The sequence below is a fragment of the Miscanthus floridulus genome, chromosome 8, assembly GCF_019320115.1.
Source record: "Miscanthus floridulus cultivar M001 chromosome 8, ASM1932011v1, whole genome shotgun sequence".
Classification (NCBI taxonomy): domain Eukaryota; kingdom Viridiplantae; phylum Streptophyta; class Magnoliopsida; order Poales; family Poaceae; genus Miscanthus; species Miscanthus floridulus.
Window position 1 is genome coordinate 51,011,975 of NC_089587.1, and position 14,571 is coordinate 51,026,545.

The window sequence follows — 14,571 nt, forward strand, 5'->3', positions numbered from 1 at the left end:
ATTCATATTGACTGTAACAACTCATCATAAAAAGAGGAAACTAGGTGAGAATATAGTATAGAACAAGGAGTATAGTTTATACTGCGATGAAATAAAAGAGTATATAATCTGGTACATGCATTCTATATATGCAGCAGCAAAAATGCGTTGGAATGAAGCAAATTAATTAGCTCACTTTTGATAAAAAAAATTGATTAGCTCATCACTGTGGCCCGACATCTTCACTGATGTTGGTTCCCTGCTAAAATTTAGTCCCTCTTGCTAAAATTTAGTCCCTGTCACATCGGATGTTTGACACTAATTTTAAGTATTAAATGTAGACTAATTACAAAACTAATTGCACAGATTGAAACTAATTTACGAGACGAATCTATTAAGTCTAATTAGGCTCATGTTTAGTCTTTCTAATTAGTATCTAAATACCCGATGGGACATCTACTAAACTTTAATCCCCGGATCAAACACCCACAGAAACTAACAGAAGCGGTGAGGCGAGCGGGACGTGATATTGGCACGGCTCAATCAGAGGGCAGAGCCCCCCCGCTGGCCTCGATCTAGGGCTCGAGCTCTCGAATTGAACCGCGCCAATACCCCGTCGCGGCCATTGCATTGCACCGCATGCACGAGGATCGATATATTAGCTTAGCTACCCACCTGGCCACCTGCTGGATCGATCGCATATGTACTAGAGGGTAGAGGCAGGCAGGAAGCTCCATGGACATGCATGGACTGATGGACGATGGATGGAGCGGCGGCTCCTCCTTCGCAGCACGATGGCGAAGCATGAAGAAGAAGAAGAAGAAGCAGGCCAGCAGCCGGGAAATGCAGTGCCTGCCGGCGACGGCGATGAGGGCATTAATGGACGAGGCAGCGAGTTGGCGTTGGCGACGGGGAGTTTGGGGTATTTATTTAGGGAGAATGGTGTTCTTGCCCTTGTCCAGTAGTCTAATTGTGATTTTGCCCCTGTTTTTTCAACTTTGCATTTTTACCCCTGCTATTTTGAAATGAAGGGTCCGTTTGCCCCTGCTTTAGACATCCGTTAGATGGACATGGATTAAACGAATTAAAAAAATTATAAATCTAAAAAGCAAAGGCGAAATGACCCCACTGCCCTCTATCCTTATCGCCTCGTCCCAAACAGAAGCACGGGTAGCCTCATCCCAATCTCCTACGCGGCTGCATCCGGTAGCGGGCTTCCAGCGGCGGCAGCGGCGGAAGAACCAGCGGGGCGGGGCTGCCTCTAGGGCGCGGGGCGCGGCTGCCTCCTGGGCGCGGCAGCTGCATCGGCGGGGCGCGGGCTTCCTCCAGGCGGCCGCGGGGAGGTCGCAGCGCCCGCCCGCGGGTCTCGGTGTGCGCACGCTGGGCGGCGGCGGCTCCCTGCCGCGGGGCTCCGGTGGCGTCCGAACGCACGTCCCGACATCGCTGGGCGGAGGCGGCTCCCTGCGGCGGTGCGGTTGCCGGAGAGCTGTGGGGCGGCCGGGGCTCCGGAGCGCGGTGGCCGGTGCTGGGCGCGGCCCCGGCGGGTGCTGTCCCAGCCGGCGCGGCCACGGCCAGGCGCGACCCCGGAGGACGCGGCTCCGGAGAGCGGCGGCGGGGCGTGCGGCTCTACGGAGCGCGGCGGCGGGTGCCGGGCGCAGCTCCGGTGGGGCTCGACTGCCTTGCCGACGGCCGCCGATTGCTCCGCCATCGTCGCGCGGCTGTCCTCGCACACGAAGAGCCGCTAGCACCGGCTGAGGCTCCCTGACCCTCGGCGCATTCTCTTCTCCGCGCTGAGATGTCCCCGGGCGAGCGACCTTGCTGCAGGATTCGATGCGGCGGAGCCAGAGAACACTGCCTGGAGGGTCACCATCGTCGGCTCCTTCGAAGGTTGAACTATTTAGTATTGTTGCCTAATTTTCTTTTCCACTCGTGTCATTCAGGATTATAACTGCAGCGTGGAGTTCTTTCGCTCCCCATTCCTAGTCCAGGAATGGGAGATGCAAGTGAGCAATGGAAAGAAAAAGGAAACTCTCAGGCTTGATCTGGTCGAGCAATCATCATTGAAGTACAAGGATGCAGACTTTCTCATTTTCAATACTGGGCATTGGTGGACTCATGAGAAAATTGCTCTTGGGTAACTCACCTTGTTCTTTGGTTGAACAAGAATCTCCACTTCATTATTGCTTAAACACTGATGTCAGATTTAATGTGCCACAGGAAGGACTACTATCAGGAAGGTAACCATGTGTATAATGAGCTAAATGTCATGGTTGCCTTTCATAAAGCCCTTCTCACCTGGTCCAAGTGGATTGATGCCAATGTTAACCCCAGAAAAACTGTTGTGTTATTCAGAGGCTACTCAGCATCTCATTTTAGGTGTGCATCACCTTTTATATTGCAAATTACCACATGATATATTTGATCTTGGTCAACTGAACAAATATTTTGCTGTGCATCTCCACTATGCAGTGGCGGCCAATGGAATTCAGGCGGTAGCTGTGACAAGGAGAGTGAACCAATAACCAATGAACAGTACCTTTCAACCTACCCACCAAAGATGAGCATTCTGGAAGATGTGATCCACAAGATGAAAACTCCTGTTGTTTATTTGAACATAACGAGAATGACTGACTACAGAAAGGATGCACACCCTTCCATCTACCGCAAGCAGAACCTTACTGATGAGGAGAGGAGATCGCCGGAAAGATATCAGGACTGCAGCCACTGGTGCCTTCCTGGAGTACCAGATTCCTGGAATGAACTGGTTTATGCTCAACTTTTGATCAGGCAGCATCAAATGCGCCAACAATAAAGGCAACTACTGTTTTTTTTGCTGTGTACCTATATATGATCTGTTGTTTTCTAGGATAATAGTCAACACGGTGATGAAAGTAAGGTCAGCATGAGACCGAGGAACCGAGCCTTGGCCAGACAAGGGCAAAATCACAATTAGGCATAAAAACAAGGGGCAAAATCGCATGGGCATTCATGTCTTTTGTACAAAGTTTAACACCGTTAGGGGTGGATGACGGAGCAGGGGCAAACTGATGCTTCGTGAATGGCACAGTAGGGGTAAATTCACAAAGTCAAAAAAATAGGGGTAAAATCATAATTTTGATACAAAATAAGGGTACAAACGCAAGAGCCCCATTTATTTATTGAAGGAGGATAGAGAGAGTGGTGAGAGTGAGACGCATGCATGTCCATTGTCCAGGCAGGGAGGGTCGGAGTCGGAGGGCAGCGCAGCGCGCGAATCTGGAGGGCGGCAGAGCGCTAGTAGAGCAGTGCTCGTCTCATGCAGCCTACAGGGTCGCAGGCGCAGGCGCAGGCGCAGGCGCACAGCACGGCGGATGTTTGCCGCTACCGTCTCTGTGCCTGTGCGGGTGGCTCCTCTGCTTTCTCAGATCCTGGCCACCGTACCTGCTGCGAAAAACCACGGACGAGTCGCTCGCTCTAGACAGTGTCCACCAGGAGTACACTCTCAGACAGTAGATGTATGAGGAATGAGGCGATCTGTCATCTAGACATCTACCCTGATACAATACCTTTGTTTGTTTCGACTTTCGACAGATGGAGTAACGCCTCCTTTTTGATTTGATTTGATGACGAAGACACGTAATTAGTCTAAGTACTAGGAACGGAGTCATCTTATCATATCAAACTGATGTTCAGGCGAGATGAATGTATGATGATAGATGATGCATCGTACTCCTATCATCTATTATAGCAAGGAAATTCCTCGAACCAAAAATAATGCTGCCTTATGCACAAGTTTTGGTGCATCGATTCACCCCTCGCCTACTCACACCGTGTGCACTGTTGCAGAACCAAGATTCGCTCGTCCGGCACCTAACAGCACTGCATGACTTCCAAGTTCTAGCAATATATCTACTACAATGATTAGATACAGTGCCCAAACACAAGCTGATCTTCCTGCATCCTGCACCACCGGGCCTGCTGCTGCACACGGGTTTCATCCATCCTTCCTGCCAGAGTCCAGGTTCTCCGGCCTGTGGTGCGGTGCGGTTCCACCGCCACCGGCTGCATGCATGCCGGTGCCCTTCGCCGCCATCGGTAGGTCAGTGCAGCCGGCATGCCGGTGGATTAAACCACCGTCACCCAGTAGGTGCCACCGGCACGGGGGGCAGTTAATGAACGAAACGTAACAGCAACATTTACCCACATGGGTGGAACTACCGCTGGCACGCTCATGTTACTCTGTCACATCGATAAGCTCACGGAGGAGAGGACACAGCAGGTTTTTAGCAGAATTTCTGAAGCAACCCAGAGCTGAGTATTACTTTTCTACTTAAAATGTGTTTAGCATGGTAGTATGCTTCAATGTTTTCGACAGACAAGAGTTGCTTGATGCACAGATTCTTGAGATTTATGTACACAGGTTCTTGAGATGCCTATTAAGTATTTACAGGAGGTATTTTCCAATGTCGATCCATCGTGGCGCTGCCACTCAGAGCAGCCCGAAGGTGTTCTCGCCGCTGTAGGTCATGTAGAGGAAGCCGTCCTCGTCCTTGTTCTCCTCGTAGATGGCGGACATCAGAGCAGCTGCAGGGTCCAAAAGTGACAGCAACAATGTTAGCGTGGGCACCGTGGTAGGTTTTGTTTTATTTTTCCCCCAGTGGTATGGCAACAGAGGAAACACTCTTGGGTACCTGTTGGTGGGAGGGTGTTCTTCACGAAGATGAAGATAGCCTTCTCAGCGCTGAGCTTGATGCGCTTCCGTACCACATACACAAACTGTCCAACTGTGAGGTCGGCAGGAACAAGGTACCTGCAAGCAATAGCATAAAAATTGGAGTAGCTGGTAGTTGGCTTGTACGGATAAACAAGACTTTATTCTGAATTAATCAATGCAGGAAGATGATACAAGCAAAGAATATGCTAATGGAGTAAGCAATCAATTTGTAGATGGCAACTTGTAGAAGAAACAGACTCTTGACTGGGACGCTGTTAAGTGTCTGGGACTTACTACACAAGACATAAAAATACTTTAAAGGCATGATTGGCACAAGGATAATGCCCACAGCCAACAGTTTTGCATTATCAAGCGTTTGACAAAATCAATGACAACAATTGCTAAGACTACTTTCAGAAGTACAATACAAAAAAAAGTAATGTCAGGACAACTATTCAAAAAAAAAAAGAGAAGGGAAATGCAATGAAAATAATCTTGAAATGGTTAAGAACTGACTTTTTCTTGTCAATGTCTGGGATGTCACTCCTCTCGGCCTTCTCAACAATGACCTACATTACAAGAAAGCCAATTTGAATGAGAACAAAAGCTATCATGGAAATAATCAGAGGACATGGGAAAAAAATTACTTAAGGCTTACAGGGATTCTATCAGGGTACTTCTCCCTGATGCGGTTAGCCTCAGCTTGCCTCCTTTCTGCGACATAAAAAACATGCCTAATGAGAATTCAGTCATTCTAAGACGAAAGGATACAGATGTATATAAAAGGAAAACTGAAAAATCTACATGAGACCAGCAGACGGTGAATAAGAACCAGACGATGGTAAAAGACATGCACAAGGAACAGACCAACCATTCCGTGGATGTAGGTACAACCTAAACCTGATCAAATTACAGGTAGATGGAACCTGGGGAGTTACAACTTGAGGACGGGTTCAGACTTCAGAGAAAATAGCAATTAAGAGAAGCAAATGCAGATGTTGGAATTTACTAGTTGCTGGGGTTGGTATGAACTCTGCCGGATCATGTTAGGCTGCTACAAGCAGAGATTTGATCCGAGTCAACACCGCAAACTGCAACCATCATCAAGTTCCAACAGTCCAGCCTACAGGGCAAAGCTGCAGACCTACCTATCCGTAGGACCACAAAACAAAAAAAAACACATCTGTCTAATCTAACCACCACAGGATCGCGAAACCGTGACACGGTAGCACAGACGAACACCCCTACAAAGTTTCGATTAAACCTACGCAACTCCACGAATCGATTGACGGATGGGTCCGCACGCGGCAGCGTCTACCAGTACCAGCCAAACAACCGAGACCCTAGCACGAGCAACAACAACTGGTGAACCTCCCCCGGATGAGGAGGGGATCGGGGACCGGAGGAACGAACCGAGGGGGTGCTCCAGCTTGAACGAGCTCCTCGCCATCGCTCCTCCTCCTGCTCTTCGTCGCCTCGATCGCACGCGCACGCGGAACAGAGAGCAGCGACCTGATGAAACAGAAAAAATCGGGCCGGGTCAGGGAGACGAGGAGGCGCGGGGAACGTGGGGGCAATCCAACCCAATCGAATCGATTGAGGGCGGCGGGCGCTCACCGGATGGATTGATGGATGGAAGGCTGGAGCGGCGGCTGATTGGATGTGTGGGATTGCCGGCGGAGGGGAAGAAATGGTGGTGGGGGGAGGAGTGGGGATAGGGGAGTTGCTTGGTTAAATGCTACGCGCACGCAGGCGCTAACGTACGTCGCTTTTGCCCCCTTCCCACGGGGAGAGAGACGTGGGAGGAGGAGACTTGCGGTGGATTGGATTGGATAAGTCCGCCACTTGGCGCTTGGCTTTGCGTGTCCCATTCCCACCAAGCAAATAAACCAAGCTTACGTTTTTTTTAATTCAATTTTTATTTATATTTTTTAAACAAAAAGGTTAAAGAAACCGTCGTCTTCCGTGTCCCCGACGTTTATCGGTTGGGTGCTTGCATTGCATTGGATTCCACGGTCAAAGCTAGGACCTTCATCGAAGTTTCATAGAGTACTACTCCATATGACACAAATTTGAGATTAGTATGTTTCAAAAACAAATAAGATTAGTATGTAGAAATGCTTATTATTAATATCACATGTACTCATTCCTTACCAAATTATAATAAGTCGTTCCAATTTCCTTGGAGAGTCAAAGCATCACAACTTTGACTAAAATTATAGAAAGAATTACAAAAATTTATAACATTACATAGTATATTATAAAAATATAATTAATAAATAATTCAATTATACTTATTTAATATCATAAATATTATTAATTTATTATATAAATTTAGTCAAACTTGAGATGCTTTGAATACGTTCGGCTGCTCTACTTTAAGCACTGTAGCAACAGTGACTTTTGTGTCTGCTAACCAGCCAAAAGTGGAGCAGGACCAGCCGAGAGTGAACCAGCCGAACGAGCCCAAAGGTAAAATGACTTATAATCTAGGACGAGGATATTAGATATGAGTAAAGATGTCAACGGGCCCCGTTCCCCGATTTCCCTCCCCATGGGGAATGAAATGGGGAAAAATCATCCTCATCGGGTACGACAGGGGCGGGGATGGTATGCATGCCCCCGTCCCCCGTTCACCGCGGGGACCCGAAATATTTAAGGCCCATCTAAGAAGGAGGTTTTTCTATGTGCACTAAGGAAGCTGCTACTTAAGCTAGCTGGGCTAGCTGTCTGCTGAGCGTGTAGCTGGGCTGAGGAGAAAGAGAGCGCGTGGGCCACTGGGCGCTGAGCACTGAGCGCTGGAGCTGTGGAGAAGCTGGGTCGGCCCGTCGTAGTGCAAGAGTTGGGCCAGCGGCTTGCGCGACGTGGGAGCGCAGCTGATGCGCATGGCCCGACCATCAGGTGGCGAGTTGATGCGGGGATGGGGATCCCCGAGCAGGGATGGGGATGGGGAAGACGTGCTCCCTGTGAGCCTTCACGGAGACGAAGACGGGAGAAATTTGCCCCCACAGGGATGGGGATGGGGCAGTAACCCCTGACGAGGAATTACCCGTTGACATTGCGAGATATGAGCGCATCGGGCCAGGAACTAGGATGCACATGACGCAGCTGGGCTGGAAAAAAGCAGACCCGCTTTAACTATGGGCTTGGGTAGGGTAGTTTCCTAGTAGGCCCAAAACTAACCGGGCAAGTCCGAGCAAGATTTCCAACACATTCTCTATTTTTCATAGCGTATAACCCCCGTATGTTACATATTTATAGATTAGGGGTAAGATAAATATTTCGAGTTATTCCGACGAATCCTTGCAACAATCACATCCAACATGGAGCACAAAAAAGGCCCACACTATTTTGTTGGACATCACAATACCACTCGAGGATTTTGAAGACGATCGTGGATGGCACAGACTTGCCATGCTGATACGGTTCGTGCCATGGCGGGTATCCAATCATATTCCAAGTTATTATCTATCAGTAAACAGTGATACCCGCGACACATGGCAAAACACCACACAGGTGCCGTAACTGCTGTATGGCAATGCCATTTGATTAACAGCGCAAGCGCAGAAAATTCAGACCTGCCTTAGATCCCAAAGGTCAAGACGGATCAGTCATGCAACTTCAACACAAGTCCCTGAAATCCACCAACAGTTCGAACGTTTCAACACTTCCAGACCAAGTTCAGTTCACGGTTACACACATTGTAATTGTGATTCCCAGGAGTCATTCTCCCAGGACAGGAGACTTGTTACACTGCTAGATGCACAACCAACACCATAGGATGTTAGAATGTTGTTCCCTTGTCTTCAGCGTGCCTCATACTGAACAACTGCCAACACAGAAGAAAAGAAGAGCGCTATTGATCAGGACAAGTACAATGGATCAGAAAAAAAAATCACTTTAAACTGCCACGATGCAAAATCTAGCATCCACTAGTATCATGGAACAATCACGCTTTGTAAGTTAGAGCAACTAATAGAGCTTATTCTCTACTTGGGCTACCCACCATTTTCAGTGGGAACTGGAAAGTGACTACAATGATCTAAAGAAAAGGGTGGTTTGTTCAGTTTAAACAGGAACTGAAAAAAAAAAACAGTATCTAGTAGCACAATGGACCATGCATAAATGCTTTGTTGATTAGAGTACATAGTGAGAGCTTACTATCAAACTGGTTTAGCTACCATTTTCAGTGTGAAATGGTTTCAGTGTTACGAAGGAAAAATATGCCTTCATTCTTTCAACAGACATGTATATGCCTTATAAACCATCTGATTGTTGCCTTTTCATAATCACAGTAACAATGAGTCAATGACATGCACGAAGGAAGCCAATAATAACACCAAAGGCTAAAATGTAGTAAGCTCACAACAAACAATACATTTTCTGTAACAGAACACAAAGTATCAAGCTACTTTTGCAAATCAAACGCCATCTAGAAAAGCTACTCCGCCTCACCCGAAGTCCTGTGGTAGCAACCCTAAACTTTCTGGTCCTCAATCACACTTTCATGTCAACTTCAAGGCCCCCCTGTGATGCCTTAGCCTCATCTCCCAACTAAAAAAACAACTTGCATACCCTCTACCTGCCCCCATCCCTTTGTCTTTTAAAGATAGCACGACCCCTTACATCACAGCCAAAGTTCAGCTAGGCGCTAGGCGGAATCTAGGCGCTGACCCATTGCCTAGCGCCTAGTCGGGAGTAATCGGTCCTAGGCGCTCATAGGCGTTTTCCTAGGCGTTTTGACAATATAGCCATAAATTATATATATATTATGTATATAACTATATATATGTATATAGCTACTATATATGAGTCACAATAAGTATAAAAAGAGGGCTAGTAGACATATCTGATTCTTAGCTGGCTTACTCTTGCATGTTCCTAGCTCCTGCAAACTCAGAGTAGTATATAAATAATAATAAAGAAAAAGAAAAAGAAAAAAGAAAAAGAAAGGAGGAGTAAGAAGTGGGCTGGCCTAGCCCACCAGGCGGCCCATGTGCCCGTCCCCCTCCAGGCATGGCTTATCCCAAACCCTCCACCGCTGCTCCTCTCGTTCTCTACTCTCCACCACTCGTTCCGCCTCGTCTCCCTCTCCGCGGCTCCACCCCTCCCCTCTCTCCGGATGCGCTCCTCTACTCCCCTCTCTCCGGCGCTGCTCTGCTCCAGGCGGGGCAGAGGAGGCCGGCCGGGACAAGCCTCCAGGCGGGGTCGCGGGGAGCAGGGCGACCGGCGGGGCCGGCGGGTGGAGCTTCCCTCCGGCGCGCCGTCGCAGGAGGAGAGGACGAGCGGGAGTGGCCGAGCGGCTATCTGCGACCTGGAAGGCAAGAATCGAGCGGGAGCGGACCTTTTCCCTCTTCTCCTTCCCGCGCGCATCCTTTCCTGCGCCAGACGCCATAAGCGCGCGCGCGCTTCCGCGGCGGCCAAAAATTTCGCCCGTGAGCTGGTCGTCCGCCTACGCGCCGCCTTGCGCGCCTGCGCGCCGCGGAATCGCCGCCGAGGCGCCGATTTGCGCCGCCTAGTCGCTGCTCCCGCCTAGGACTGCGACTACACCCTAGTCTACGCGGAGGGCCATCGATTAGCGCTTAATCACGCCTAGGCGAGCGCCTAGCGGAACTTTGATCACAGCATAATCCTCTTCAACACAATGTCCAGTGGGCAAACTTTTATTGTGGAAACAAGTTTTCCAGATTATGACCATTTCCAGAGAAGAAACGGGTGGAAGCAAGTGTCACTGGACAGCTCAGTCATAAATGTCCAAAAATTTGAGACTTTTACCTGTGTGCCATTATAAAAGTTGGTAATTACACACAAACCATTAAAAAAGTTGAGTTCTCACAGGTGCCACTGCTATGAACTCTTTTGCCCTTCACGCCACTTCCATCAAATTTGGCTCTAACGGTGTCAAACCATGGGTGTGAAAAGTCAAAAATACCCTCAAGTCTGAATATGCAATTAATTTTTTTTGAGCATCTTAATGAGCTCAAATGAAAAAACTCAAAACTAGAAAGTTGTAGACCTCAACGATATCTACAATTTTTGTATAAAAATTATCTTCATTTAATTCCGTACAAAAAATATATGATTTGATATGATTAATATGTCTTAGAAAAATCATATTTTTTTGTACGGAATCAATTGAAGATAATTTTTATATAAATATTGTAGATCTCGACGAGATCTACAACTTTCTAATTTTGAGTTTTTTAATTTGAGATGGTTAAGATGCTCAAAAAAATTAATTGCATATTTAGACCTGAGGGTATTTTTGACTTTTCACACCCATAGTTTGACACCGTTAGAGCTAAATCTGACGGAAGTGGCGCGGAGGGCAAAAGAGTTTAGGGCAGTGGCACCTATGAGAACTCAACTTTTTTAATGGCTTGTGGGTAATTACCAACTTTTATAATGGCACACAGGTAAAAGCCTCCAAAAATTTCCATAGATTACCATGGTCGTTAAGGTTGTTCGGAGGCATGGGTATTCACCCTAAACATATTATATATTCTCAATCTTGTATATAATAATAACTTCAAGAGAGAAAAGATTAAAAAAACACATCCAACACATATATGAAGGTGGAACTGGAGCAACAACAATGCAATTAAACATATGTACAGGAGCATATTTAAGGAATTTCTCCAAGCAAACCAAAAAAAGAAAGCTCTTTTGCATCAGCATCAATGGACCAATGCCTAAAATCCCGTTCTGGGAGTGTTAACCAGCTTCTAGGAAGGAAGCATACGTATTGTTATTGTGATAATCTAACTACCAAAAATACAGTAGATATGTAAGAGCATATAAACCAGTCGAGACTGACTGCCAGTCAAACATGAATCATTAAAGTGAATTATGATTCATGAATATTCTAGAACCAAACTGCTTTACAGAAGACTACATTCTTAGATGTCGGAGCACTATGATTGACAGCTAATGAACAAAAAACATAACCATATATTTAGAAAGGGTACAATAACTAACTACCAGGTAGCAAAATTCAATAAGTGTAACAACATCATGAGAGTAGTGAGTAGAGACTGCTTCCACCAGTTGTCAAAATACAACTATGTAAGGAGTGTAACTTTTATCTAGGAGGACAAGACCCTAGTCATTAAGCAACATAGAGCTCTAAACAGCACAACCATAGGAATGGATCTACTTCAAGATTAAATAATTAAAGAAATTGGGATGTGAAAGCTAGTTTTACTTGTGGCAACATGTTTCCCCTGAGAATTTAATGAAGTGCAACATGTTAAGGGTTTCCATGGTCAGGTTTTAGTTCAGTCAACAAATACAGTACAGTGATATTCTCAACAGTAGTATAAAAAAGGCCACATGAATCAGTTCTTTTGTACACACAGAATTTCAGCAAAGCTAGCTAAGAAATAGTCACCTAATGATGGACTAACAAACTGGGTCTTGGTTAAAAACCAACAATGAATTATACAAACAGGCATTCTGTAACCATAAAAGTATTTTTTTTAAATAATCCATTCCAAGTTCAATAGGCAATATCTACTTTGTACAGCACATAGAGATACACAGGGGGAAGAATTCTGGCCTCAGTTAGGATAGGTAACCACAGGACAACTCAATGACACTGTGCTTGAGCTACTTGAGAGTGGTCTGTAAAGGTATACTTCCTCCAATTACAAATATAAGTCCATCTAGGTTTGTCCTAAATCAATTTTTTTTTTAACTTTGACTATCACAATGTCTAAAATTTCAGATAGATTGACGTCAATATATTCATTATGGAAAATACATTATAATATAGTATAATTCTTGTAATTTAAGATAATACAGATATTGCTAGCCAAAAGTTAAAAAAGTTTCACTTAGGAAAAAACTAGATGGCCTTATATTTGTGATCAAAGGAAACAATAACTTAACACCCACACCTTCTTATAACAGGCTAAGAGATTTTACACGGCTTTATACTATTTCCAAAAGCACATGGTAAAAGTTCAAACTATACCAAGGAAAACGTAACAACAGCACAAGCCAGTTATCAGAAGCTGTATAGGATGTATCCCATTATATACATACACCAAAAGAATCTAAGCAGTCACAGGTAAAACACAAGCAATCACTTGAGACAAGTCACATAGGAATTGAAGAGAGAAGGGGTAAAGGTGGCCATACTTCGGCGAGTCCGCTTCTTGTAGAAGATGCGGTAGCCGCACTCCCGACACTGGATCACATCTCCCGGCTTCAGCGTGTTCTCAGCTCCACAATCTGAAAGAAAAGCAGTTTTTCGTTCCCGTCAGAATATGGACGAGGAATGAAGTACTTGATTATTCGCGGGACTGCGAGGAAACTACTGGAGATGAAACCAAACATCTCCACAAGTCAGGAAGTCGCTAAAACTTGTAATATTGACCCGTATTTCAGCAATCAAAGCTTTTCTAATTTCCCGGACTGAAAACCCCTTTGTTCAAGAAGCTGCTCATACACTACGGGTTCAAATTCCAGGACCACTTTCAGTCCTCTTGTACAACATCTACATGTAATCTCAGAGAAAGCCCCCCTAAAAAAATATTAAAAAAAAACAGTCGTGGCTAGGCGTCCCGGTCGGGAACCGCGGCGACAAATAGAGATCGAGAGGGAGGTAAGGAGGGAGAGCGAGGGATCACCTCCGCACAGGTAGCTGACGGGTTCCGGCTGCTGAGCCGGCGAGCCGCGAGCTAGGGACTAGGGTTTTGTCTTTCTTGTGGAAGGAGGGATCAGACGGAGCAGCAGGCTCTTTCCTAGCGGAGAGAGATGGGGGAAAGAGGAGGAGCAGTGTGTGGCTGGGCCGAGGGCCTGAGCTGGCCGCGGGCTGCCGGCCCAACTGGAGAACGCGGGTTACCAACAAGCGAACAACGGCACGTATCAGTTCAGGCCCAAGATCAAAGTTTACAGAGAGGGGATTCGCGTTTTCTATGTTTTTTTTCATCACTTACTTGTCGTTGAAATTTCAGTCCAAATGAAAATGTAACAACTCACTGGTATATTTTTCCGTATAGCAAAAATACGTGAAAAACCTTCAATTTGATACATGTGCTAATTGTTAGCTAGTTAAAAAAACTAGCTCTAGTACATCAAAATATGAGAGCTAATAGGTGGACTAATTTGTTAGCCACTTCAAATAGTTGTTAGACAACTAGCTAACCAACCATAGTTAATTTGGACTAATATTTAGCCTCAACTAGTAAATAGATATGTGTATTTAAACACACCCTTTACAACAATCTAGCATCTGAACGAAATAGAAAAAGAACAAATTCTTAATATCTTATACCGTTACTAATTGAGGGCCTTTTTCTTAAGGCTCATACTAGTTATCACGAAATGTTCTAGAAAGATAGATAAATAGATTCTCTAAAAAAAAATCCAATTATTAGACTGGTGGATCATCATATGTAAATCCATATACCTTGTGGCATCCGCACCCTTAGGGCAAGCATATTGGTATTGTCTCATAAATGGTTCCATGCCGTGCCACGTAATTATATGAGATGGCTTAACAAACAACACGTACAATTTATGCATTGGTATTATCTTTTAGAGTAATTCTAGGGTCTTTAATTTGTGCATAAAATAAATGAATGTTTATGAGTTGCACGCCAACAATTACTTGTGTAATGATGGCCCCGTTCGCTTGTCTTAAAAATGGCTTGTTCGGCTTCTTTTTTCAGCCGGAACAGTGTTTTTCTCTCACAACAATTCAGTCGGAACAGTGTTTTTCAGCCAGTTTCAGCCAAGTTTCAGACCAGCGAACGGGGCCGATGTATACGTCGTCTCATAGTCCTAGATTTTATATTATGAGGTGGTTGATTCACGAAAGAACAATCTCTTTCTCTTATCTCCCTCTCTCTCTCCTCTCTCCTCTCTCCTCCATGTTTATCAAAAAAATCAAT

At 45.7% G+C, this 14,571-nt stretch overlaps 3 protein-coding genes and 1 long non-coding RNA gene across 5 annotated transcripts; 1 reads left to right on the forward strand and 3 right to left on the reverse strand.

Moving 5' to 3' along the window:
• Positions 1–1,195: 1,195 nt before the first annotated feature.
• On the forward strand, positions 1,196–2,819 carry LOC136471983 (protein trichome birefringence-like). Of its 2 annotated transcripts, none has more exons than XM_066469731.1 (4): positions 1,196–1,866; positions 1,920–2,113; positions 2,197–2,355; positions 2,449–2,819. In XM_066469731.1, exons 1-4 carry the CDS (start codon positions 1,810–1,812, stop codon positions 2,789–2,791), a joined length of 753 nt encoding a protein of 250 aa, XP_066325828.1. In that variant the 5' UTR covers positions 1,196–1,809; the 3' UTR covers positions 2,792–2,819. The 2 variants fall into 2 exon arrangements, with proteins under 2 accessions (XP_066325828.1, XP_066325827.1); XM_066469730.1 differs by having other exon boundaries at positions 1,934–2,113.
• LOC136469044 (uncharacterized) lies at positions 1,241–1,687 on the reverse strand. Its single transcript, XM_066467386.1, has one exon. The coding sequence runs from the start codon at positions 1,685–1,687 to the stop codon at positions 1,241–1,243; it is 447 nt and encodes a 148-aa protein (XP_066323483.1).
• Positions 2,820–4,250: 1,431 nt separating the features above from the next.
• Positions 4,251–6,442, reverse strand: LOC136471984 (autophagy-related protein 8C). The gene is made up of 6 exons (XM_066469732.1): positions 6,290–6,442; positions 6,086–6,184; positions 5,331–5,386; positions 5,189–5,241; positions 4,650–4,768; positions 4,251–4,542 (listed from the first exon to the last, which is right to left on the reverse strand). Exons 2-6 carry the CDS (start codon positions 6,120–6,122, stop codon positions 4,448–4,450), a joined length of 360 nt encoding a protein of 119 aa, XP_066325829.1. The 5' UTR covers positions 6,123–6,184; positions 6,290–6,442; the 3' UTR covers positions 4,251–4,447.
• Positions 6,443–8,301: 1,859 nt separating this feature from the next.
• LOC136471985 (uncharacterized) lies at positions 8,302–13,413 on the reverse strand. Its single transcript, XR_010762187.1, has 3 exons — positions 13,306–13,413; positions 12,815–12,907; positions 8,302–8,501 (listed from the first exon to the last, which is right to left on the reverse strand). It is a non-coding gene; the product is annotated as an uncharacterized lncRNA (long non-coding RNA).
• Between the last annotated feature and the right edge of the window lie 1,158 nt (positions 13,414–14,571).